Source organism: Chiloscyllium plagiosum, chromosome 14 (assembly GCF_004010195.1).
Source record: "Chiloscyllium plagiosum isolate BGI_BamShark_2017 chromosome 14, ASM401019v2, whole genome shotgun sequence".
Taxonomy (NCBI): domain Eukaryota; kingdom Metazoa; phylum Chordata; class Chondrichthyes; order Orectolobiformes; family Hemiscylliidae; genus Chiloscyllium; species Chiloscyllium plagiosum.
The window spans coordinates 71,732,992-71,760,454 of NC_057723.1; the positions used below are offsets into that span (position 1 = coordinate 71,732,992).

Below are 27,463 nucleotides of genomic sequence, written 5' to 3' on the forward strand. Positions count from 1 at the left end.
ACGACATCCTTCCCTGACAGCCTATGCTCCCAATTTAGGCTGCTCAGATAGTGTCTTGCAGCATCGTATTTACCCTTCCCCCAATTGTAAACCCTGCCCTGTTGCATGCACCTATCTCTCTCCATACCAAGGGTGAAAGTCACAGAATTGTGGTCACCATCACCAAAATGCTAACCACTAACAAGCCCATCACTTGTCCCGGTTTGTTACCAAGTACCAAATCCAATATGACCTCCCCTCTGGTTGGACAATCTGGATACTGAGTTAGAAAAGCTTCCTGCACGCACTGCACAAACACCGTCCCGTCCAATCTACTTGATCTAAAGAGCTTCCAATCAATATTTGGGAAGTTGAAATCACCCATGACTACTACCCTGTGGCTTCTGCACCTTTCCAAAATCTGTTTCCCAATCTTTTTCTCCACATCTCTGCTGTTATTGGGGGGCCTATAGTAAAAACCCAACAAGGTGACTGCTCCTTTCCTATTTCTGACTTCAGCCCATACTACCCCCAAAGGCAGATACCCCTCAAACTGCCTTTCTGCAGCCGTTATACCATTTCTAATTAGCAACAGATTTTGGAAAGGTGCAGAAGCCACAGGGTAGTAGTCATGGGCGATTTCAACTTCCCAAATATTGATTGGAAGCTCTTTAGATCAAGTAGATTGTATGGGGCAGTGTTTGTGCAGTGTGTCCAGGAAGCTTTTCTAACTCGGTATATAGATTGTCCAACCAGAGGGGAGGCCATATTGGATTTGGTACTTGGTAACGAACCGGGACAAGTGATGGGCTTGTTAGTGGGTGAGCATTTTGGTGATGGTGACCACAATACTGTGACTTTTACCTTGGTTTTGGAGAGAGATAGGTGCATGCAACAGGGCAGGTTTTACAATTGGGGGAAGGGTAAATATGATGCTGCAAGACAGGATCTGAGGAACATAAATTGGGAGCAGAGGCTGTCAGGGAAGGATGTCATTGAAATGTGGAACTTTTTCAAGGAACAGATACGACATGTCCTTGATATGTATGTACCTGTCAGGCAGAAAAGAGATGGTTGTGTGAGGGAACCTTGTTTGACGAGGGAGGTTGAATGTCTTGTAAGGAGGAAGAAGGAGGCTTACATAAGGTTGAGGAAACAAGGTTCAGACAGAGTTATTTGGAAGCACTAGCTTTCGGAACGCTGCTCCTTCATCAGATGGTTGCAATTCTGTGTCTCACGATCTGATACTCCACTACCATCTAATAAAGGAGCGGCGCTCCGAAAGCTAGTGCTTCCAAATAAACCTGTTGGACTATAACCTGGTGTTGTGTGATATTTAACCAATTTAAGAGTGAGATGAGGAGGGCATTTTTCTGGGGTTGTAAGTCTTTAGAACTCCTTACCCCAGATAACGGTAGGGGCAGAGTGCTTGTCTATCTTTAAGGCTGAGATAGATTCTTGAGCAATTAGGGAATCAAGGCTTATAGGGAAAGTGCAAAGAAATGGACTCCAGGAATGTTGGATCAGCCTTGATTTTATTGAATGGTGGAACAGGCTTGAGGATTGCTATCCTGGTCATATTTCTTATGTTCTCAAGATCACATCATAATATAATCGACTGTACAATCCAAATTTCTGTCAACGATAAGAACTTCTTGCATTTGCATAGTGCCTCTAATATAGTGTCAATTTGAAGTTATTTTCTTGAGCCAAAGGACACTAGTTAGAACAGGTGACTTACAGTTAGGTCAAAAGTGTAGGATTTTTAAAGACAAGAGAGATGTAGAGAGACAGGGAAGTTTAGGAAGGGAATTTGAATGTTTTAGGTCTGGATAGCTGAAGGTAGAACCACTATTTCTGGGACAAAGGTAAGGGGTGATGCATAAATGTCTAGATATGCAGGAACAAGACTGGTTGGTGTGTTATAGTACTGGACGAGATTATAGAAAGACAGGGAGGGACAAGGCCAATTGAACATAAGGAACTGACATTTTGTAGCGGTTTGGGGCACCCTTTTAACATGCTTTTGCTGTATTAATTTTCACCTCAGTGCGTTCTTTCCTCGTTCACTTTGCAAGTGTCCATCATTACCTACTGCAAAAGGTCAACAGAATGGGAAGATTCAACCAAGTTAAACTCAATAAATGATCAACAGAACAAGTGAGGACTAGTTAAGAATGTTGGCTAAGACATTGGGAGAACCGATTACACTTCAGATTAGTGTCATGAAATCATCCACTTGATCAAATACTCTCAATATTGGAGGATCATCATGATTAGGTACTGCAGTCTTAGAGCGAGACTTGAAACCATAACCTTTTGACTGAGAGGCAAGAGTGCGACCACTGATCCAGAATCATGAGCATGCCACTCCTTACTCAACACCAAATCTGGGCTAATCCTCAGTTGCAATACTGTAGGAGACCTGCCTTTTCAGAGGTGCAGTCTTTTCAATTGCATCTTAAACTAAGTCCCATCTGCTCTGTCAGGCAGATGTAAAAGATTCCATGGTACATTTTCTGGTTGTTTTGTTCCATTTATTTGGTCTGTTTGTCATGTATCGGAATGGAATCAACCATCTTTGATATCCTAGTCAGAGGAAGGACATTCTTTCTATTGAGGGAGTCCAGCGAATGTTCACCGGACTGATTCCTTGGATGGCAGGACTGACATACGAGTATAGACTGGATCGACTGGATTTGGAGAAAGTGAGGACTGCAGATGCTGGAGATCAGGGTTGAAAAGTGTGGCGCTGGAAAAGTACAGCTGGTCAGGCAGCATCCGAGGAGCACGTGAGTCAACGTTCCAAGCATGAGGAATGTCCTGGTGAAGAGCTTATGCTCGAAATGTCGACTTTCCTGCTCCTTGACAGGGCTTGTGCCCACTGGAAGTGAAAAGAATGAAGGGGAAATCTCCTAGAAACATAAAATCCTGATGGGACTAGACAAGCTAGATGTGGGAAGAATGTTGGGGAAGTCCAGGAGTAGAGCTCACAGTCTAAGAATAAAGGGTAAACTGTTCAGCACTGAGACAAGGAAGGATTTCTTCCCTAGAGAGTTGGGAACCTGTGGAATTCTCTGCCACAGGAAGCTGTTGGGGCCAGTTCATTAGATATATTCAAGAGGGAGCTGAACATGGCCATTGCGGCTAAAGGGATCAAGGGGGATGGAGAGAAAGCAGGAATGGGAAACTGAGATTGCATGATCAGCCATGATAATATTGAATGGTGGGGCAGGCTCAAAGGGCTGAATTGCCAACTCCTGCTCCTATTTTGTATGCTTTTATTTTTCTATTTTGAGACCAGGCAATGTCTGTGTGCACTGGGACATTTTATGTTTCCATCTACTTATTCAAGAATACATACCTAAACCAAGCTTTTTACAAATGATAATGTCAATAGTTTGCGTTCAGTGTCAGAAATATTTAGCAATTAAAACCAGTAGACAGAAACTAAAGAGACTGCTCAGAAACGCAGCTAGTTTACTTGAATAAACATTTGACATTGTTCAGAATCCAGAATTTAGAAAGAATAAAGTTTATTTGGATAACAAACACTGACACACTCACAACCAACATGTCCATGCTAAAAGATGAGAGACTCAACAAACAATTCAGGTCTTTTTCAATATATAATTTCAGTTGCATCATACTGTAAACTTCTGCTATAAATTCTGTGTCTTACAATCTTATACTCCACAACCACCTGATGAAGGAGCAGTGCTCCGAAAGTTAGTACTTCCAAATAAACCTGTTGGACTATCCTGGTGTTGTGTGATTTTTAACTTTGTACAGTGAACACTCCTGGCAAATGCTGACAAATTTTCAGTGAACAAACTCCAACAAGGTGCCTGTACCTTTAAGTCAGCTAGTACCTGAGGGAGAGTAATGGACGTGCTTCGGAGGAGGTGCCTGTAGATTTCTGCAGCTTTTAGATGAGATTGACTTCTCTCCACTGAAAACATATTGAGAGGAAGGATGAGTGTGGGACTGAAATGAACTTTGCCACTTGGATACAGCAACAGTTTGCAAATCTACAGAAACTGTATCTCCCAAAGGACAAAAGATGCTTCTCTGCAATAATAGTCTGACCCAATTACTAAAGGCCTCTATAGCACAGCTAACACCATCACTGTCGATGTACCGGTCAGGAAATTCAACACTGAATTACATCACCCTCTTTGGGGCAGCATGGTGGCTCAGCGGCTTAGTGGTGAGCACTGCTACCTCATAGCACTAGGAATGTGGGCTCAATTCCAGCCTCGGGTGATTGTCAGTGTGGTGTTTGCATATTCTCCCCGTGGCTATGTGGGTTTCCTCCCACATTCCAAAGATGTGCAGGTTAGGTGAATTGGCCATGCTAAATTGTCCCATAGTGTTCAGGGATGTGTAGATTAGCTGCATCAGTCAGCGGGAAATGTAAGGGAATGGGTCTGGTGGGTTATGCTTCGGAGGGTCGGTGTGGTTTAGTTGGGCTGAATGGTCTGTTTGCACAATGGAGGGGTTCTATGATTCTTCCAACACAGTCAACTCCAGCATCAACAAAGCAAAGGATATTTGAGTTTCAGGAGCACAATTGTAGAAATGGGGAGCCTCACTTTTCCTCTTCATTGTGCCCATGTTTGACTGCTATTTAAACAGCGTAGCAAGGAAAATGTTTTCCACTGACTCAAGATTCTTTCTGAATCAGCTAAGTCTGAACAAATGGGTGCCACTCATGTTAATAAATCCAAGGAAGCTGCCAGTTGTGAAGGGGAGTTCCCGATTGATAGCCTGTTGCCTGTGACTCGGGGCTAGTTGCTGGAGTTTGCTCATCCTGTTGGTGCTATCATCATTATGAAAGTCTATGTTAACCGTAGCCACTGTGTGTCACTGTCTTCCAGTCCCGTGTCCCTGGAAGATACTAACTTTCTTCAGCTTTTGCAAACGCCCGAACCTGGATCATGTGCTCTTATAATTTACATTGTGATCGAAGCAGTTCGACAAATGTCAGCAAGATCACTGTGATGGGCAAATACAAAAGAAACCAAAAGAAGAGCTTATGCTCGAAATGTCAACTCCCCTGCTCCTCAGATGCTGCGCCACACTTTTTGACTCATTCCTTCTCTTGTGCCAAACATTGGAATAAGGTTGGAATTTTTCCTTGCCCCCCCCCCCCCACCCGATTGATTCCTGAAGAAGGGCTTATGCCCGAAACATCGATTCTCCTTCTCATTTGATGCTGCCTGACCTGCTGCGCTTTTCCAGCAACACATTTTTAAGCTCTGATCCCCAGCATCTGCAGTCCTCACTTTCTCCTAGACCAATGAGTCAGTCAAATTTACTTTCAAAAAAACAAACTTCAGATTTTCTTTTTAATCTGGGCATGTGGGCTAACTCATACTCGGTAATGATTAGCGCTTACATAAGGTTTTTTATGTGTGGATCAACAATTTGATGCATGTCACAGGAACAATACAAGCCAGCTGTATGGAATGGCAGATAAAGATGGAGGCACAGGCGCAGGGAGCAGTGAGGCCAAGTAAATGTCGAAAGGCAGGTGTTGGGCATCCAGTAGCGGACGTGGCTCCACCCCAGCCCCGAGGTCTCCCAGTGAGAGAGGAGCAGGCATCAGGCTTAATCCCCCAGTCCAGACACGCAGGCTCTATGTTCATGGGTAGGCCCGGCTGCCTGGCAGTGAGTTTAGGCTCAGGACCCTGTGGCACCAGCGGCAGCTGCATCAGCAAGATTGGCCCATCGCGGTCTCACGGTGGAAGTGAGATGTTGCCGGAGAGTGGCAACCCTAGCAACGATGGTGTGACGAAGTGAGGTGGCAGGAGTGCAGTCAGTTTAGCAGCAGGGACTTGAGGCTGCAGGATGGAGCCAAGATCCAGGCCTGTGGGTGAACAGAAGCATGAGCTGTTCCAAAGGCCAGCTAACATTATTGAGATAAAACTATTAGATTAATTTTATTGCTTTATTTTCCAGCTTTATATTCTTGCCAACTTTATTTTTCTGTGCTTTAAGATGGAGCTGGAGAGTGATGACACTTGGGACAGCATGATGGCTCAATGGTTAGCACTGATGCCTTACAGCACCAGGTTCCGGGTTTGATTCCAGCCCCAGGCGACCGTCTGTGTGGAGTTTATGTGTTGTCCCCGTGTTTGTGTTTCCTCGGGGTGCTCTGGTTTCCACACTGTAGGGATTATATAATATTTTAAAAATCAACACTTTTCATAATATTTGTTATAAACACACTTGACAATAAAACAATCAAATCAAACAAAACCAAATCATCACTTGGCACTAACCCATAGAAGGGGGGTTTTGGGACTGGTGACTTCGCTGGCTCGCCCACATCTGAAATATTGCTTCCAGTCCTCACCGTGACCTTTGAGGGAGGACCTGAGGTTTCTTGTGAGGGGGAAGAGGAGGTTTACCAAGAATAAAAGCACTTAGCTACAACGTTGGATCGGATCTCAAACAATGATGAGACAGAGTACGGGAAAGAGATAGAGAGCTTAGCGACATGGTGTAAAGATGACAATCTCTTCCTTAATGTCAACAAAATGAAGAAGTGAAGTGGAGGACTGTCTGAATTAATGATGCTGAGGTAGAGATGGCAGAGAGCTTCGCGTTCCTCGGAGTAAGTGTCAACCAACACTCTGTCCTGGTCCATCCCCCACATCGACGCTACAGTCAAGAAAGCACACCAATGCCTCTACTTCCTCAGACGGCTCAGGATAGTTGGCATGTCCACAAGGACTATTAGAAACTTTCATAGACGCACCAAGAAAGCAGGCAATCCAGGTGCACCTCTTCATCTTCTCCAGTTCTATTTGCCCTCGTATGTTTGTAAGTGTGCCTGTGTTGCAAAGTGCAAACACTTTGAAGAGTGAAATAAGACTTTCTGTTGGTTTAGAGTGTGGTGCTGGAAAAGCACAGCAGGTCAGGCGGCATCCAAGGAGCAGGAGAATTGACTTTTTGGGCAAGAGCCCTCTATCAGGAAGGACTTTTTCCTTTCTGCTGGTTTAACCTCATCACAGTAGTGTTGTATTCCATACAAAGCCTGAGTCCACAAATAGAGAGAGTGAAGTAGATATGCCCCCATGATTTAAAATTGGGAAAATGTAAATCACAATCTGCTGACAAACAGGTGGTGGGAAGAGGAAGCGATTTGTTTTAAAAATCACAATCTGTCCATTACATTTGTGTTTACATCTCTGAAAGCTTGCTTGCCAACTTTCAGTGAAAGTCACAGCAAGGCAGAAAAGCATTATTCTTAATAAGCTCTTAATACTTTCTTCTGAAATGTTCTGATGCTAAAGGTACTTTGTCCTTGCCTTTGTGGGAATTTGCTCCACTCAGCTAGTTCTGTCATTTTAATAAGAAACATTTGCTGCTCTGTCACCCTTAATTCTTAATTATTAATTAATTAATTAATTATCCCTGTTGTGTCATCTGGGACTGCATGACCCACATTTTCACAAGCTTTTGCACAATGCCACTGAATGCCAGCATCAAGCTTGAACATAACTTAGGGAACAAGCCCTTCAGCCCATCATGCCTGTGTTGACCATGATGCTATTCTGACCTAATCCCATCTGCTTGCACATGATCTATGTCACTCTTTTCCCTGCCCCTATATGTGCCTGTCTAAATGCCTCATAAATATTGCTATCATATCTGCTTCAACACCTCCCCTGGCAGCATATGTTGCAGGCACCTACCACCTTCTGTGTAAATAAAGTTTCCTCATACATATCCTTTAAATTATATCCCTCTCACCTTTAAACCTACGCCCCTAGTATTTGACATTTCCACCCTGGGAAAAGCTCCGACTACTCAACTTATCCATGCCCCTCATAATTTTATATACTTCTTAGGTCACTCCTCAGCCCCGTAAGCTCTAGCAAAAACAATCCAAATTTGTTTAACCTCTCCTTACAGCCAGTTCAGGCAACTGTCCTGCAGAACCTTTTTTGCACTCTTACCAAAGCCTCCACATCCTTCCTGTAGTGTGGTGGCCAGAACTGCACACAATATTCCAAATGTGGATGAAGTCAAGTTTTATATAGCTGCAACATGACTTGTCAACTTTCATGCCATTTAGAGAGGTGGTGATGGTATTACTGCCGGACTGTTAATCCACAAACTCAGCTAGTGACCTGGGGAGCTGTGTTCAAATTCCGATGGTGGCATTACGACCAACATCTTATCTTCAGACAACTTTCAGATTGTGAGTCCTTCTCTTTAGCTTTACTTGCTATATTCTCTGTCGCTATGTCCTCTCTCCCCTCTCCCCACCCTAGAGGGACTGCCTACTCTTTTCTGGGGGAGAAAGGATGTTGATAGTTCAGATTAAGGGACCGGAATATGAGAATGGCAGAACGATGGTGTGTCTAACTGCCAGACTGAAAAGAGCAGACAGTGCCTCTGGGGTGGGGAGAGGGGAGAGAGGACATAGTGACAGAGAATATAACAAGGAAAGCTCACAACCTGAAAGTTGTCTGAAGATGAGATGTTGGTCTTAATTCCACCATCTGCTGAAGCAGATTTTGAACACAGGTCCCCAGAATATTAGCTGAGCTTGTGGATTAACAGTGCCTGCACTATACCACTGAGGTTAGTACTGCACTGGTGCAGGTATGAACAGGGTGCTAAATTGAGGGCCCCATCTCCAATCTCAGACGGTGTTGCCAGTTTCCATGCCATTATTCGAAAAAGAGCAAATTGTTTTCTTTGCTGTTGTGGTTGATATTTATTTTGCACGGCCAGCTCCTTGGAATTGAATTGTTTTCACCATCACCGTGGGGCGGCACGGTGGCTCAGTGGTTAGCACTGCTGCCTCACAGCATCAGGGTCCCAGGTTTGATTCCAGCCTCAGAGTTTGATTCCACCCTGTGTGGAGTTTGCACATTCTACCCGTGTCTGCGTGGGTTTCCTCCGGTTTCCTCCCACAGTCCAAAGATGTGCAGGTCAGGCGAGTTGGCCGTGCTAAATTGCCTGTAGTGTTTGGTGCATTAGTCAGGGGGGAATGGGTCTGGTTGGGCTGCTCTTCGGAGGGTCAGTGTGTACTTGTTGGGCTGAAGGGCCTGTTTCCACACTGTAGGGAATCTAACCCTGTTAAGGGGGTTTTCTGTGTTTATGTTGTCTGCCACATTTCCAGTATTACAACAGTGAAGTTTACTCCAAAAATACTGGAAAGCCACTTGGGGCCTCCTGAGATGGTGAAAGGAACTACAGAAGTACAGTCTCTTTAGTTCTCCCTTCCTTTCTACCCCCTCCTCCCAATTACTCATCCTCCATCTCTGCTTTTTTTTAAACCTTTCCTTTCCTTCTTTATTTCCTCCTACACCCCCACCAATATTTCCAGTTTCAGACTAATGAAACACTAATCCTTTCCAGCCACAGTGGGGACTGAAATGTTAAGAAAGGGAGGCTCCAAGTGCTCCCAAAAGTGTCCAGCGAAGGTGCAGTCCTCTGGGTTGTGTAAACTGAATCCATTCTGTTAGAAGTAATGTCACGACAATGCAGATGACCTTTTCGCGTTGTGAAGTCTGTCACTTTCACAGACTATAGCTCTCTAAGAATAGAAGCCCAGCTCCCTTGCTGTAGGGGGTAGAGTCAATGATCCAACAGGTAGCATCTTATGACAGAGGCCAGAAGCCTAATTAACACCACCAACGCCGTGATTTAATTACTTATCCTTGGATGGATTCACATCTTGTGGATTCCCACTGTTGGCCCCCCTTTGTATTTTCCAAACGTGCTGCGCTGAGGGTCAAGGGCACTGAGACAAGTAGTTCTCAGAGTGGGGATTACTTTAGCCAAACTGGCAGGCCTGGCACTGTGTGCCCGACGAGAGTTGCTGTACTCTCCAGTTTCTGGGAAATGAAATGGGCAGGCAGGAGGGCACAAGATAGGAGGACCATCTGCTCACTTCACCACATATAAACAAAAAAAAATGACAACCTTGATACTGTGCCATTCTGCTCCTCAGTAATACATTTTAATTTATTGCCCATACATTTATTTTGCAAGCGGGCAGGTAATAGAATTTCTAAAGCAATGACCCATCCATCACGTCAGTATACGTCCTCTAAGGTACAAGTCAGCAGCCATTACCAGGCAATCTGGGAAATCTATTTTCATTTCTACTTTCAATAAAAATATTGTTGTGCTGCTTTCACCTGTTTTCGAATTAGCTTTTAAAATATCACTTTCGCTTTTTCCCTTCGTGTCAGAATTGTAAAATTAGTTGAAGAATCTAATGCCTATGCAGTCTACGATCACAAGGAGAGTGTAATCTACAGCAGACATTAGACAAGGACACAGAGTAGAATACAGCTCACACAATGTTACAACTGGTTCAGGAAAGGGAATTGATACCTCTCCTTTAACTCCCTCTCACCCAGTACAGGCACATGAGTTTTAAATTCTATTTTAAGCACGCAGCTAGCAGACTTCAAATACGAAGGGGTTGTTTTCCCTGGAGCGTCGGAGGCTGAGGGGTGACCTTTTAGAGGCTTATAAAATCATAAGGGATGTAGACAGGGTGACTAGCCGAAGTCTTTTCCCCAGGGAAGTGGAGTCCAATGCTAGAGGGCATTGGTTTAAAGTGAGAGAGGAAAGATTTAACAAGGGCTTAAGGAGCAACTTTTTCACGCAGAGGGTGAGGTGTTTCTGGAATGAGCTGCCAGAGGAAGTGGTGGAGGCTGGTACAATGACAACCTTTAAAAGGCATCTGGATGGGTATATAAATAGGAAGGGTCTAGAGGGATATGAGCTAAATGCTGAAAAATGAGACTGGATTAATTTAAGATATCTGGTAGGCATGGATGAGTTGGACCAAAAGGTCTGTTTTCGTGCTGTAGATCTCCATGACATTATGATTGTGAGAGCAGTGGTGCAGTGGTGGCAGGGTGGCACAGTGGTGAGCACTGCTGCCTAACAGCACCGGGGACCCGCTTTTGAGTCCCGCTTCAGGCAATTACTTGGAGTTTGCACATTGTCCCCAAGTCCGCATAGGCTTCCTCCGAGCGCTCTGGTTTTCTATCACAGTCTAAAGCTGTGCACGTTAGGTGTATTGACCATTCTAAACTTCCCATAGTGTCAGGGACGTGTCGGCAATAGCAGGGTAGGGAGTGTGAGTCATGGTGGAATGCTCCTCGGAGGATTGGTGTGGACTCGATGGGCTGAATGGCCTGCTTTCACAGTGTAGCAATTCTATGAGTAAGATGTCGGGGCTTACTAGAAATGGAAGAAGCCAACATAAGGGTTTCCCTTAAAAGGAATTCTAATATTTATCAAGCATGAGAAAAATTAAAAACACATATGCCCTCAAAGATATGTACAGATGCAGATAATGGGTTTAGAAGGCAGAGACTCTGGGATAGACAGGAAGAAATAAAGCTTCACAGTTTAAAAATTAGAATCTTTGAGGTGTTAGATTTTACACATGATGTTACAGTTGGTTAATTGTTGACTCGTTAGAAATGCAGGTTCCTTTAAGGATGGACCAGAACGGCTCCACAATTGGCTGAGAGAAAATAACCCTCAGTGGGCTTTGTATTTAAGAGCTGGGGTTTTCCCAGCAGGGAATTGGCTTCTGAATAGGGAAAGGTGGAAACAGGTATTTGTGCTAAACTATAGATTTACAATAAAAGTCCTTGGCAATCTCTAAAGTTCTCTTGCTGTCTAATTCAATATCTGGATGACAGTCCGTTAAACATCCACAGTAGCGACAGAATCTGTCCATACCTTTGAATCTTGGATTGCTTTCCCGACTTGCATTTTCATTGGCACGGTTTTCGGAGATATTGAGAGAACAGGGAGAGAGAGAGAGAGAGAGAGCAGAAGAAAGTCTTTCAGGATCTGTAAATATGAAATCACATTCTTCTCTCTGCTCTGCCTCTCAAAAGCAGGTGCTGAAATATTGTTTAAGTGGAGGTGGAAGGGATATTCTCTCTTGTGGGAGAATCTCAAACTGGGAGTCACTGTTTAACAACAAGATGTTACACATTTAGACAATAGACAATAGACAATAGGAGCAGGAGTAGGCAATTCAGCCCTTCGAGCCTGCACCGCCATTCAATATAATCATGGCTGATCATTCCTAATAAGTATCCTGTTCCTGCCTTATCTCCAGGGAAAGGTGAAGAGAAATCTTTTCTGGCAGAGCTTCACAGGATTTTGGAACTCTTCTTCAAAGGGCAGTGGAAGCAAAGTCTGATCGGTTCACAGAGATAGGTTCACAGAGTCATAGAGCTGTACAGCATAGAAACAGTTCAAGTTCAATTTATCCATGCCGGTCAGATATCCTAAAATAATCTACTCCCAGCACTTGGCCCATGTTCCTCTAAGGAGAAAGTGAGGTCTGCAGATGCTGGAGATCAAAGTTGAAACTTTATTGCTGGAACAGCACAGCAGGCCAGGCAGCACCCAGGGAACAGGAGATTCGACGTTGCGGGCACAGGCCCTCCGTCAGGAATGAACATAGCCATCCAGAGGCCTCTTAACTGTTGTAATTGTACCAGCCTCCACCACTTCCTCTGGCAGCTCATTCCATACACGCACCACCTTCTGTGTGAAAAAGTTGTCTCTTAGGTTCCTTTTAAATTTTTCCTCCTCTCAGCCTAAATGTATGCCCTCTGGTTCTGTACTCCCCCACACCAGGGAAAAGACTATGTCTATTTACCCGATCCATGCACTTAATGATTTTATAAACCTCTGTAAAGGCACCCCTCAGCCTCTTACGCTCCAGGGAAAACAGCCCCAGGTATTCAACCTCTCCCTGTAGCTCAAATCCTCCAACTCCGGCAACATTCTTGCAAGTCTTTTCTGAACCCTTTCAAGTTTCACAACATCCTTCCTATATCAGGGAGATCAGAACTGAAAGCAGTACTCCAAAAGTGGCCTAACCAATGTCCTGTACAGCGGCAACATGACCACCCAACTCCTGTACTCAATGCACTCAGCAATAAAAGAAAACATACCAAATGTCTTCTTCACTATCCTATTTACCTGCGACTCCGCTTTCAAGGAACTCTGAACCTGTTCTCCAAGGTCTCTTTGTTCAGCCACACTCCCCAGGACCTTACCATTAAGTGTATAAGTCCTGCCCTGATTTGCTTTTCCAAAATGCAGTACCTTGCATTTATCTAAATTAAACTCCATCTGCCATTCCTCAATCCATAGGCCCATCTGATCAAGATCCTGTTGTACTCTGAGATAACCTTCTTCATTGTCCACTACACCTCCAATTTTGGTGTCATTTGCAAACTTATTAACTATACCTCCTATGTTCCCATCCAAATCCTTTATATAAATGATGAAAAGGAGTGGACCCAGCACCAATCCTTGTGGCACACCACTGGTCACAGGCCTCCAGTCTGAAACACAACCTTCCACTACCATCCTCTATCTTCTACCTTTGAGCCAGTTCTGTATCCAAATCCCTGTATTCCACATGATCTAACCTTGCGAGCCAGTCTCCCATGAGGAACCTTATCGAATGCCTTACTGAACTCCACATAGATCACGTCCACTGCTCTGCCCTCATCAATCCTCTTTGTTGCTTCTTCAAAAAAACTCAACCAAGTTCATGAGACATGATTTCCCACGCACAAAGCTATGTTGACTATTTCTAATCAGTCCTTGCCTTTCCGAATACATGTAAATGCTATCCCTCAGGATTCCCTCCAAAAATTTGCCCACTGATGTCAGGCTCACTGGATTATAATTCCCTGGTTTTTCTCTACCACCTTACTCAAATCATGGTACCACATTAGCCAATCTCCAGTCTTCTGGCACCTCACCTGTGACTATCGATGATACAAATATCTCAGCAAAAGGCCCAGCAATCACTTCCCTAGCTTTCCCTACACCCCCAGGGTACACCTGATCAGGTCCTGGGGAGTTATCTACCTTTATATGTTTAAGACACGTAGCACCTCCTCCTCTGTAGTATGAACATTTTCCAATATGTCACTATTTATTTCCCCACTTTCTGTAGCTTCCATGTCCTTCTCCACAGTAAACACTGATACAAAATACACAATCTCCTATAGTTCCACACAATGGTACCTTGCTGATCTATAAGTGGCCCTATTCTCTCCCTAGTTACCCTTTTGTCCTTAATGCATTTATAAAACCCCTTTGGATTCTCCTGAACCCTACTTGCCAAAGCTATCTCATGTCCCCTTTTTGCCTTCCTGATTTCTTTCTTGAGTGTACTCCTACTGCCTTTATTCTCTTCTAAGGATTCACTCAATCTGTCCTGTCTATACCTGACATATGCTTCCTTCTTTTTCTTAACCAAACCCTCTATTTCCCTAGTCATCCAGCATTCCCTACACCTACCAGCCTTTCCTTTCACCCTAACAGGAACATTCTGTCTTTGGACTGGAGTTCTCATTTTTGAAGGCTTCCCATTTTCCAGCTGTCCCTTTACCCGCAAATATCTGTCCCCAAATAACTTTTGAAAGTTCTTGCCTCAAATCGTCAAAATCTGCCTTCCTCCAATTTAGAGCTTCAATTTTTTGATCTGGTCTTTTTCTTCATTATTTTCAAATAAATAGAATTTTGGTCATTGGTCCCAAAGTGTTCCCCCACTGACATCTCAGTCACCTGTCTTGTCTTATTTCCCAAGAGTAGGTCAAGTTTTGTACCTCTCTAGTAGGTATATCCACCTAGAATCAGAATCAGAAAGATTTCTTGTTCATACTTAACAAATTCCTCTCCATCTAAACCCTCAACACTATGGCAGTCCCAGTCTATGTTTGGAAATTTAAAATTCCCTACCATAACCACCATATTATTCTTATAGATAACTGATATCTTCTTACAAATTTGTTTCTCAATTTCCTGCTGGTGACTGGGGGTTCTATAATACAATCCTAATAAAGTGATCATCCCTTTCTTATTTCTCAGGGTGGAACTGAGAACTGGGAAGTCCCTGGACATATTGGCAGAAATATCCTCTAAAGGTTATCCCGAATCAAAACACCGCTCCCCCTCCTCTCCTGCCCCTTTCTATCCTTCCTATAGAATCTATACCCTGGAACATTAAGCTGCCAGTCCTGCCCATCCCTGAGCCATGCTTCTGTAATTGCTATGATATCTCAATTCCATGTTCCCAACCATGCCCTGAGTTCATCTGCCTTCCCTGTTAGGCCTCTTGCATTGAAATAAATGCAGTTTAAGTTATCAGTCCTACCTTGTTCTCTGCTTTGTTCTTACCTGTCCTGACTGTTTGACTTGCTCCTTATCCTAACTGTACCAGCCTCAGACTGATCACTTTCCTTACTATCTCCCTGGGTCCTCCTCCCAGCCCACTTACTAGTTTAAATCCTCCTGAGCAGCTCTAGCAAATCTCCCCGCCAATATATTAGACCCCTTCCACTTCAGGTGCAATCGATCCTCCTAATTCAGGTCACTTCTATCCCAGAAGAGATTCCAGTGATCCAAAAATATGAATCCTTCTCCCCTGCACCAGCTCCTCAGTATTCATGTGCTCTATCCTCCTATTCCTACCCTCACTAGCTCATGACACCGGGAGTAAATAGAATCTGATCTAAAGAAAAGGAGGGTTGGAAGTGTGCCAGGGAGGAGGTTGCAATGTGGAGTCATCAGATCAGCCATGTTCTTACTGAACAGGCTTGAGGGCTGAATGGCCTACTGCTGTCCCTCATTTGTATGTGTGTATGTAGTTCCATTGTCTTTCCAAGCTGGCCAACTGGCAGCTGTGTCTCTCTTCACACAAAAGGTGAATTGAAGAAGGGTGCTGATGCTGTTGCCTCATTCTGACAATGTTACATCAAGGAGATGGTGAGGACTGCAGATGCTGGAAAAGCACATCAAAGGCATGCGGCATCCCAGGAGCAGGAGAGTTGACGTTTCGGGCTTAAGCCCTTCATCAGGAATGTGGAGGGGAGAAGTGGGTTGAGAGATAAATAGGAGAGGGGGGCTGGGGTAAAGTAGCTGGGATGGCACTAGGTGGATGCAAGTGTGGGGGGGTTAATAGTGATTGGTTGGTGGGGAGGGCAGAGCAGATAGGTCAGAAGGAAGATGGACTCGGCACTGCCCTCTTGACCTGTCCTACTTGTCCGGGTGCTCCAGTTTCCTTCCTCAATCCAAAGCTGTGCTGGTTATGTGGATGGCCATGTTAAATTGCCCCATAGTGTCCAGGGATGTGTCGGTAAATGGATTAGCTATGGTAAATACATGGTTAAGGTAGGGAGGCTGGATCTGGGCGGAATGCTCTTCAAAAGATTGGTGTGGAATTGATGGGCTGAATGGTCTGCTTCCACACTGTGGGAATGTAGTAATTATAACAGTCAGGGGGTAGAAGATAAAATTCAATAACCCATATTTACCACTATTGGAATAATGTAGAATACAACAGAAATTGTCGCGTAGCACATAATACAGTACAAACTCAAGTAGACAGTGCTTTTTACAGCCTGTACCCTAAATTTTCATGCCTTTGATAATGAACAGTAAGAGGAGGCAGTGGCATAGTGGTAACCCCATGGGGGCTAGGAATCTAGAATCTCACACTTCCAATTCCAACCAATGTGAAATTTGAATTCAACCTGATTTTTTTTTAAAAGAAACTGCACTAATGCCTTAGTATCGTGATATTAATTTCAGGTCCATGACTATTCATCAGAATTAAGGTCATCAGCCACTCTACCTTACAGAAGGTCAGCAATCCTTGTGAATCTGTGAATTGTGGAACATACCATAAACAGTGGCACGAGCTGTCTTCGAGTATATGTCAGATTTCTGTCCTTGCAATCATGTGACAAAACTCTGATCATAATTGCACTGACAAAACCTTTAGGGAGTTGTGCAAAGATAAAAATGGTGGTTTTTGATCAGCTAAATTTTGTTTATTTTTTACTTTGTTCCAGCGATCTTTAACTTTGAGGCACAGAGGGATCCACAACTCTCACTATGTGTTGGGGACACAGTGCAAATCCTGGAAAAGTGTGAAGGTAAGCCGAAATCTAGACACTGGTTGAAAAGAGACGAGTAACTATGTAACAGGGGTCTCTGCATGAAAGACAGATTGAAAGACTAAAATCGCATTAGTAATCAGAGAAATAAATATATTTTTGTGGAGATCAAATAACATTAACATGATCATTCCAGCACTGATATTCCTTTAACGTATTCTTACTGAGACGTTTTTCTGAAATCAAAGATCCATCCCATCCTGGCAGTGCTTTTCGACAACCTTGAGGAGATGGTACAGAAGCCTGAACACACGCACCAGCTGATTTCATAACAATTTCTACCCTACTGTTAGAATACTGAATGGACTCGCAAACTCTTAACGTTCACTGTGTTTTTGTTTTTGCCGGTTTTTACCTATTACTTACTGTCTGTGCTACTTAACTCTGTGATCTGCCTGTATTGCTTGCAAGACAAAGCTTTTCACTGTGCCTTGGTACACATGACAATAAATTTAGCTCAATTCAATAACTCCATTGAGACCGGTATCCTGTCACCAAGTTACACTTTATTTACACGTGGATTGTGCTTGACACTGATCCAGTTCCTGCAGAGCCAGCTCTCAGAGTGAACAGGACCTCTGACACTCCTGTTTCTAGCTGTCAGTCAGGGCTCCCTGATGGGACCAGATAAACAGCCCCAATCAGGGAACTCATGTTCTATGAGGCCCATCTGGCTAACCTTGTTACAATCACTGCATACTGTGAAAGTGGTGGAACCAATCCGATCGCAGCCTTCTAGAATTAGCTAAATGTCATCCTCTACTATGATCTGGCCTGTCTGCACCCACCAAAGCTTCAGTCCTGGCCCTTTGGTTTCACCCATCATCAACAGCCATGCCAGTGTTGTCAGCACTGGATCCTTCTGCATCCAAAGCCTGCTCTTATCAGCTGTGACTGGAAGTGTGCTCATAAATTTGAAAACCATTACGGAATCTTTCAGTGATGGGAGGCTGCTCAATGGATTTGTTACTTGGCTTCCCGGATGATGTTCCATCTTGTAATTACAGAGGAACCTCAATTATCTGGCATTCAATTAACCAAATTTCAGATTATCCAAATGAGATTGCAAGGTCCCGATGCTTGGCTAACTGTATTATTCGGCACTTGATTATCCAACATTCGATTGACCGAATGAAATACTCCCTGCCCATGTCTGATAATCAATATGCACTAAATATCAGAGCCCAACGCTGAGTTCAGCCTGAAGTCATAGCTGGCACTGCCTTGTCCTCATCATGTAGACCTTGCAGGAGTTTGTGGTCCATTATTATTACAAATTTATGCCAGTCAAGGTGCTGGCAGAACTTCATGACTCCAAATATGATAGCCAAACATTCCTTTTCTAACTGGGCATATTTACGCTCTGCATTAGCCAAAGTCCTGGATGCATATGCTAACTCATGTTCCTCTCCATTGGGCCACCTACGAATTAATGCTATGCCAATGCTGTACAGGGAGGCATCTCATGTCAATGCCAGATCTCGCTTAGAATCATGGTGTGCCAACACCTTAGGGGATGATAGCTGTTTCTTCGCTCCCTGAAAGCCATGGCTTGGCTATGTGACCATTTCCAATGCTGACCCTGTTTTAAGAGTTGAACCGAAGGTGCCAGGATGGAGGCCAGGTTATGTATGAGCTTTCCATAATAATTCACCAGCTTGAGGAAAGATCTAAGCTCCTGTACAGATGTGGGAACCAGGGTGCCTTTTAATTGCCATCTCTTTATCTTCCAATAGGTTAAAACAAACTCCACCACCAGGGATATATTTCCCTCCCCAACCCTTCCCGCCTTCCGCAAAGACTGTTCCCTCCGTGACTACCTGGTCAGGTCCACGCCCCCCTTCAACCACCCTCCCATCCTGGCACCTTCCCCTGCCACCGCAGGAACTGTAAAACCTGTGCCCACACCTCCTCCCTCACCTCCACCCAAGGCCCTAAAGGAGCCTTCCACAACCACCAAAGTTTTACCTGCACATCCACCAATATAATTTATTGTATCCATTGCTCCCGGTGCGATCTCCTCTACATTGGGGAGACTGGACGCTTCCTAGCAGACCGGTTTAGGGAACATCTCCGGGACACCCGCACCAATCAACCACACCGCCCTGTGGCCCAACATTTCAACTCCCCCTCACACTCTGCCAAGGACATGGAGGTACTGGGCCTCCTTCACCACCACTCCCTCATCACCAGACGCCTGGGGGAAGAATGCCTCATCTTCTGCCTTGGAACACTTCAACCCCAGAGCATCAATGTGGACTTCAACAGTTTCCTCATTTCTGCTTCCCCCACCTCACCCCAGTTCCAAACTTCCAGCTCAGCACTGTCCCCATGACTTGTCCTACCTGCTGTGCTCTTCCAGCAGCACTAATCCAGAATCTGGTTTCCAGCATCTGCAGTCATTGTTTTTACCCACCTTAACACTGTCTTGTCAACTCTATGGCCTTAATTGTTCACTTGGGATACACCCACCTGAGCGAAGCATCTAAGGACCATGTCCAAGTTCTCTCAGTGTTTCTTATTAGTCTTCCAGGTTATTAACAGGCATCTGGATAAATGGAAACCTGGGATAGACCTTGTAAGATATTCTCCATTGGCTGGACCAGAACTGAACTTAATCTGTAAAGATTCCCTGGTGCAGGCTCTCAGCCTGGCTGAGGTATTATGCAAATATAAGGGGTGAAGTCCATACTGTATCTTCATAAAGTCCAGTTCTGCGATTATTCAAACAGCCACACCAGTATCGACCTCCATTAGAACTGAGTGATTATTTAACCAGATGTTTGCCTCAATTGCTTCTCATTTTGATGTTGCTGAGCATTTTAATAGTTTCAATCCAGCTGCAGGTGGACCTACAGGGTGTGCACTCCCCTGGATACCAGCCTGTGAGTTCTCCTACTCTGTTTACATCTAATAGTACTATTTTGTTGTCTTGAGGCCGCATACCAGCAGCAACTAATGGCGTACAGGCCTGGGTCCTGGAGAAACTTTTAACCATTTGGCTGAGGCTTGGCTTTGTTTTGGGGTTTTGCTGTGGGCTGACCCACTTCCATTGGAATATCCTGCAACTCATATGCTCCACTTGCTGTATTTTCCAATGATAAAGCCAATTGTCAAACTTGTTTGAAGTCCAGATGGGCTTCAGCTAGTGCACACTTTTGCATGGTTACATCATTAATCCCACATATCAACTGGTCTCTCAGTATCTCATTAAGGGATAAACCAAAGTTACATGCCTTTGTCAGTAGTCTTCATCTTGTCAAAAATCTCGATATGGATTCTCCTGGTTCTTGAAGAACTGAGTAAAACCGACGGCATCTCAGAATTTGAGAAGGCTTGGGGTCGTAATATTCCTTATCGAAATCTGTCAATTCTTTAGCATCTGTTGCCTCAGGAAAAGTAAAGCTCCCAAGAACTGAAAAAGCTGCAGGTCCACAAGCTGTCAGCAGAATTACTTGTGGCTTTTCATCTGCCCCAATGTCATTTGCCTGGAAAAATAGAGTGCATTCTTTCCACATACTGGGCCCAAGTTTTTGATGACAGGAGTAGACAAATCAAGCTTCCTGACTAATGGCATGATACCAGAAATGCTTAATGTAACTCAAAGACGATTGTTTCAAGTGAATTTCTTCTAGAGCATGCTTTTCTCATGTCACCACTGAAATAACACCACAGGGGCCAGTATCCCTCAGAGCCAGCTCTCAGAGTGAACAGGACCTTTGACACTCCTGTTTCTATCTGTCAGCCAGGGCTCCCTGATTGGACCAGGTTAACAGTCACAAACCTCATATTGTGCGAGGTCCACCTGGCTGACCTTGTTACAATCATTGCATTCTCCTTCCAGTCGCTATCCAGCTCTATTTGTTCATGGTGGAAAGCTTAAGAAGAAAGATGGAAACATTTTCAAAAAGCTAATTTATTCAGACATTTCGAATTCAGTGCTTATTGTTCCCAAGTTTAATATTAACCGTTGGGCTAAGGTTTGACTTTGTTTTGGGGTTTTGCTGTGGGCTGACCCAGAGTTCCTCCATTCAGGTTGGTGCAATTTGGTGCAATGTGCAATTTTCACATTGTTCATGAACAATTGATTTTCTACAGAACTCAGTCAGGATGGGCCAATGATTATATTTGTAGCCTTTATCAAGCAGCTTCTGTTGTTCTGCTTTGATCCTGACCAGTTTGTTGTGTTCAGGGGTTTGGATTTCCCATTTATGTTACTTCATTCCAAATAAACCTAACAGTGTAATTACAAACAATGCTTGAGAAACTCAGCAGCATTTGCACAGTGAGAAAGAATTAATGTTTTGCATCCTGTGTGATTTTTATTTGAAGCTTTTTAATCCTTTGTATAGGACAGTATCAAAGCAATAACGTGTGAACACAGATAAATACAGTTAAGCAATACAACCTGGATGGGTATATGAATAGGAAGGATTTAAAGGGATATGGGCCAAGTGCTGACAAATGGGACTAGATTAATTTAGGATATCTGTTCGGCATGGACGAGTTGGACCGAAGGGTCTGTCTCCATGCTGTACATCTCTATGACTCTAATTCCATCTTCATTGCATCATGCAACCAGCAACTGGGAGAACATGGGCATGCAATGGATGGTGGTACCTTTTTCATCTAGCTTTTCCTACAGACAGACAAAAGTCTCATGACTAGATAAGAGCCTTTGTGAGTCCAAAAAACCTTGAAGAATTTGAAGACCCCTGTCGCGTGAACCGTGGGGTACTCATTGCACTTGCTTCAAATATCAGCTTAACGTTTGCACATTTGACTCCACTTCGGACCTGTTGTGATTAATGGCAAGGAACTAACCAGATTATTACCTCCTAGCCAACTGCTACGAAGAGCGGGAGGTTCAGGTTGGTGATGGGTCCAAACAGGTCACACACAAACACTGGGATCAGAGCAACGATTCTGAGCACTTCTTCTCTCAGAAATCAGTCTCGTCTGTGCCACATGGCCAGACCACCTGGCAGTATGTTTCCTTTTCTCCCCCAAAGAACAAATGCACTCACTCCTGTATAATTTAGTGCTTGAGCCTCATATTGTGTTATATAGCGGAAGGTAATTAATAAATAGAAATACGCAGATGCCTTTAAGGGGAACCTAGATAAGTAGATGGTGCAGAAAGGAAGTACATGGTAGTCTGATGAGGTTTGATGAAGTAAGGGGTGGGGAGGTGTTTAGAGTGAAGCACAAACTATAATCTGTGGGCTGAATGGCCTTTTCCTGTTCTATAAAGGTCTGTAGAATTTTGCCTTATTGGGAATCTCAACTAAATATGGCCCTCAATTATATCTATATTTCTCTTCCCCTCAGGCTGGTACAGAGGGTGCCTGATGAAAAACAAGTCACAGCGGGTAAGTCAATGTTTGATGTAAACTATGGCTGCTTGCTTGTATTCATTGCCTCATCTAAAATCCAACTGAAATGTTTTCATATGTTAACGTTCTGAAACACATTCGTGCTACATTTTATCTTAAACATTTATAAAGTAACTGCTGTGATGAAAATTCATATTATAGTATAATCATTTGGAAGCCAATGTTCTAACATAGAAGAACAATTAAGTTTGATTTTTGTTTCTGTATTGTGTGCATTAAGGGGACAATAAGCTTTTAGCTTTGAGTGATTAGATTCCCTACAGTTTGGAAACAGGCCATTTGGCTCAACCAGTCCACTCCGATCTTCCAAAGAATATCTTACCCAGTCCCATTCCCCTCTGATTAATGCACTTGACACTATGGCCAATATAGCATGGTCAATTATCCTGACCTGTACATCTTTGAACTGTGGGAGGAAACCAGAGCACCCAGAGGAAACCAATGCAGGCACAGGGACAATGTGCAAACTCCACACAGACAGTCGTCCAAGTTGGAATCAAATCCGGGTCCCCGGTGCTGTGAGACTGTAGTGCCAACCACTCAGCCACTATGCCACCTTCTGTTGGGGTGTCTGATATTTTGTCAATCTGCATATAAATAAGATCTTTAATATCATTGAGCTTTATTGATCAATGTGTTAGGAACAAGGGTACTTACGATTAAAAAAAGAAGCATAGTGACAGTATCATAACGGGTAAGGCAACATTTGCAGGTTCATTCAGAGCAGCATTGCCATAGTCTCACCAGACAACAAGGCTGCCTTCTCATCTGATAGACGGCTGGTGGTGGTTTAACCTGAGCGTCACCAGACTTCAGTCAAGGGAAGAGGGAAGAATCCTTCATGGTAACCTTTGCTCAAGGAGGAATTGAACCTACCCATGCTATCAACATCACTTTGTATCACAAACCAGCCATCCAGCCAACTGAGCTAAACCAACCCTACGGTAGATATTGATGCCATTAATTAGCCTCTCCAATAAGGAAGGGCTGGGGAACTGCCTTGGATGAATGCTGTAGAAGCAGAGAACAGCTGAGAGTATAAAAACTGCTGGTATGCTCAGATGTTAGTAAGAAGGAAGTTCCAGAAACCAATTACACTATGCCAACTGGACAAGGAACTTTAATTTGGAGACAGTGTTTGATTATCAGTAAAGTAGTTGTTAGCATAAAAAGGTTGAATCATTACTTTCAATTTTTGTAATGAGACTATTTCAAATAGTTTTTATTGAGTGTAAAATAGCTTTTTATTTATTTTGTGATGTTTTTTGCTAAATCTATGTTGGAAGCTTATTGTGAATATGAACAGTGGTTGACCACCATAAAATAATATCAACAATAAAACTTGTGATCCATCTAATCTGGTCTCACTCTGGGATCCAAACGTCCTCTATTGCTATCAGCTGGGATCATAACAAATGGGTTAATGACTATAACAAAGTCTGTTTGTATGTGTGTGTGTGTGTGCATGTGCGTACATGTGTGTCATATGTATGTGTGCATGTGTGTGTACGTGTATGTGTGCGTGTACTTATTCGTGTGTGTGTGTATTTATGCATGTGCATGTGTTTGTGTGTTCATGTGAGTGTACGTGTGTGCATATGAATGTGTGCATGTGGATGCATGTTCATGTGTGCGTGCACGTGTCTGTCCATGTGTTTGTGTGTGTTCATGTGTGTGCATATGTATGTGTGTGTGCGTCAGAATTTTTTTCTGAAGCCTTGCTGGAACTTTCTGATGTGAAGTTGCGATACGGCAAAATGATTGCCATAACCCCCTGAGTTGTTTCGGCTAACTAAAATTCAGTTGCCGTAATCCTTTGAATAAAGGGACAACAAAAAAAAACATTTTGATGTAGGAATGCAGGGCTTTTCTGGGGCTTTTTAAAAAGGAGTGATTTACCCCAAACGATTGCTATGTTGATTAGACCAATGAAAATTCAGCTACCATAACCTCCCTGATGTAAAAGAATTTTCTTTGTGTCAATCTCTCCGCACGACATTTAGCTATCATGTCCAGTATTTGGAACATTGCCAAGTGTAGAAATGAATTAAGGGCCCAATATTTGAACAGTTTTGAAATTAATCAAGTGCAGGGAAAGGAGAACATCATTTACCAATCGCCACCATAACTTTTGTACAAATGAACCAACAGGCTGGCTAGTGCACAAAAATGGGGCGGAGGGAGAATTGGATCTCAGTGTGTTAACTGTCCATTGTTTATAAACTGATAATTCCATTCCCTCAGGTATGTACAGTGAATAAAATTGAATTGAGCCCTGTAGCTCCCTTCATCGCATCCCTCCACCCATTGACATCTTCATTAATCTCATGGACACGTCAAACTTCGAATCAAAAACTTTAACTCAATCTCTGCAGTGCCTCATAATAGGCAGCATTGCTTTCCTCTCCTACTGTGTGACTGTAGATCAATTTGAGGTCAAGGATTCCAAATCCTAATTCAAAGGACACTCAACTCAACATCAGTTCTGTGTGCAGTTTCATGTTTTTCCCATGAATGGGCAAATTTGTCATGAATGAGCAACCAATGGTTGGTCGAGATTACAAGACTCGGAACTAATGAATGAGAAAGAACCTTCAATGAACAAAAATTAACATTTTTCTTATTTGTTGACATAGGCCAATTATAAACTGTATCACATATGACCCACACTCAAAAAGTCCTTCCCCTTAAGGCAAAAAAAACATTGCCAGTTAACAGATTTAACACCCTGATCTTCCTAATTAACATTACTAAAACATCTAATGTGCTAATGCTCCTTTAAATATGAAGCAACGACCACTATACCCTGTAATGGCTAAACTGTGCCAGAGATATTGACTAAATCCACTGTATTATTCTGACAGCTCCTGTGAGCACTGCAGTGAAGTTAGTGATGGTGCCCTTACTTTAATAGTGTCAGATACTTAGAACACAGTAGCTACTGCACTGGGATTAGATAATAGGGTTGTCTTTACTTTAGTCCTATTGACCCCTCTCGTCCACATTCAAGGCAAGGAGTCCTTTGTTGCCAATTTATATCCCATAGTCCCCTCTCCTTGTTGGACAATTATACGTCTAGCAAAATATCATACTGTTGAAAAATGGTGCTTTCAGAATTTCCTAAACAACCAATCAGAGGGGGTCGAGAGCGTGTTGTTGGAAAAGCACAGCAGGTCAGGCAGCATCTGAGGAGCAAGAGAATCGACATTTCGAGCATAAGCCCTGCATTCCTGAAAAAGGGCTTATGCCTGAAACGTCGATTCTCCAGCTCCTCAGATGCTGCCTGACCTGCTGTGCTTTTCCAATACCACACCCTCGACTCTGATCTCCAGCATCTGCAGTCCTCAGTTTCTCCTGATCTGTGTGAGTCTTCTTGTTTTTTTTCTGAAGTAATAATTGGTAACCAGAGAAATCCCATTCCTTACCTGCAGTTATTTCAAAAATCTATTTCTTGTCAGGCCCACCTGAACAGTTTGTGCTGTTTTTAGTCCTGTATCAAGTGCTCTGATGATTTTGTTGACAGAAAAAAAAAACTTGGACTCAGTTTTGAAATCTGTGGTGACAGTTGCTGATGAAGCCTTTATTTCCCTTGCAGGGTGTGTTTCCAGCAGCGTTTGTTCATATTAAAGAGGCTGCCATCGAGAGGCGAGGGTATGAAGTAAAAATGAAGCCTATTAATGTCACTCGTTAGCAAAACTTTTGTTTTAAACTGTCTCTTTTGCTGTGACAGCACACTGTCAATACTGCTGCAGCTGCACTGTGCTTACACAACAGCGTATCATGTTAACTTGCTTTTGGGTTGCAATCGCTTATGCTTGGGAGTGCTGCCCATATATTATCGGGGTACTGTCCACCCCTCAGTAGCGTGGTTAGAGTGCATTCAGCTCTTCACTGAGAATCACGCTGTGGGATGAAGGTGTGAATGTAGCCAAGACTGTTGTGCTGAAAATATTCGTTGTTAACACTAACAGTTCCCACCTGAATTGAGTTTTGACAGCTCCATCCAATTTACTTTCAGAATTGGACTGTTCAGCACTAGACAAGAAGTGTGCTTATTATAGCAATAAACTTATGCATAGTTCAGCAGTTTCTTTAATTGCAAGACAACTAACGCTATCTGGAATGCCAACTTTGACCTTTTTAGTGTCAGTCCCAGCTCCACACTAGAGCTCATTTGGCTAAATCAGAAAACTCAGGCTCAAGTCTTAGTGGGGGTGTTGGTTAGGATGTAAACATCCACTTGTCCTCTTGTAGCTGAGCTAAGGTTTGTCAAAAAGAAAATAAGGTCATGTTGTGGACAATCAATTAAGTGAAAGACCAAGCCAAGCAGTAGGAATACTGCCAAGGTGAAACAGGCTGCAGGAAATTGACATGGTGAGACCTCAAGGACATGTTGTGCTGGGTCATGTGCTGGGACAATATTTGATGGAAAGGAGGAGCAAGTTGGAAATACTAGTAAAAGAGTTGCAGGACTGGCCGATGATTAAACACAGAGTACATAAAGGAGAAGGTGAATGCGCTGAGGACAGGTTTAACAGGAGTCTATGTGATGGTAACTTGTTTAGAAAAGCATCAGGACAGACTTTGCCAAAGGCTTTTGCAGATGTCAATGGAAGAAGAAATGAGAAGAGTCATTGAAGTGTAGGCCATCGATTTGAGAACCGTGGGCAGCTCACAGAGGGTTTCTGTATGTTGAGTGCTAAATCTCCTTCATGCTCAATCACTTTAAAACAGAATCCGTGTCAAACGTTATTAGCAGTTTAAAACTAGTTGGACAATCTGCTAGATTTCTTGTAGAAACCTGACAGATTACAATAGAAGATAAGGTACTGGAGGCAATGATGAGACACTGTGTCTCCACATACCTTTCAAGTTACCTTTCCAGTCAAGTAGCCTTCCTTCTGAAGTTCCGAAGGAACATTATACTGAATCATTCTGAAGAAGAACAGGAAATAACATCACCAACACAATAAATGACATCACCACTGAAAATTACATCACCAAACCAAGGAAACCTAAACACATAAATAGAAAGCGGGCCAGAACAGCAGTGCTTCACTCGGAGGCTCACAGATGATGTTACCCTAT

The 27,463-nt window shown here is 43.4% G+C and overlaps 1 protein-coding gene across 1 annotated transcript in view; it reads left to right on the plus strand.

Annotated features, from left to right (window-relative positions):
* LOC122556798 (dedicator of cytokinesis protein 2-like) overlaps window positions 1-27,463 on the plus strand; it is a 727,415-nt gene that overhangs the window by 64,497 nt on the left and 635,455 nt on the right. The window contains exons 2-4 of the mRNA XM_043703987.1: window positions 16,875-16,958; window positions 22,311-22,351; window positions 25,971-26,026. Coding sequence (XP_043559922.1) covers window positions 16,875-16,958; window positions 22,311-22,351; window positions 25,971-26,026 — 181 coding nt within the window. The remainder of the gene's footprint in view (window positions 1-16,874; window positions 16,959-22,310; window positions 22,352-25,970; window positions 26,027-27,463) is intronic.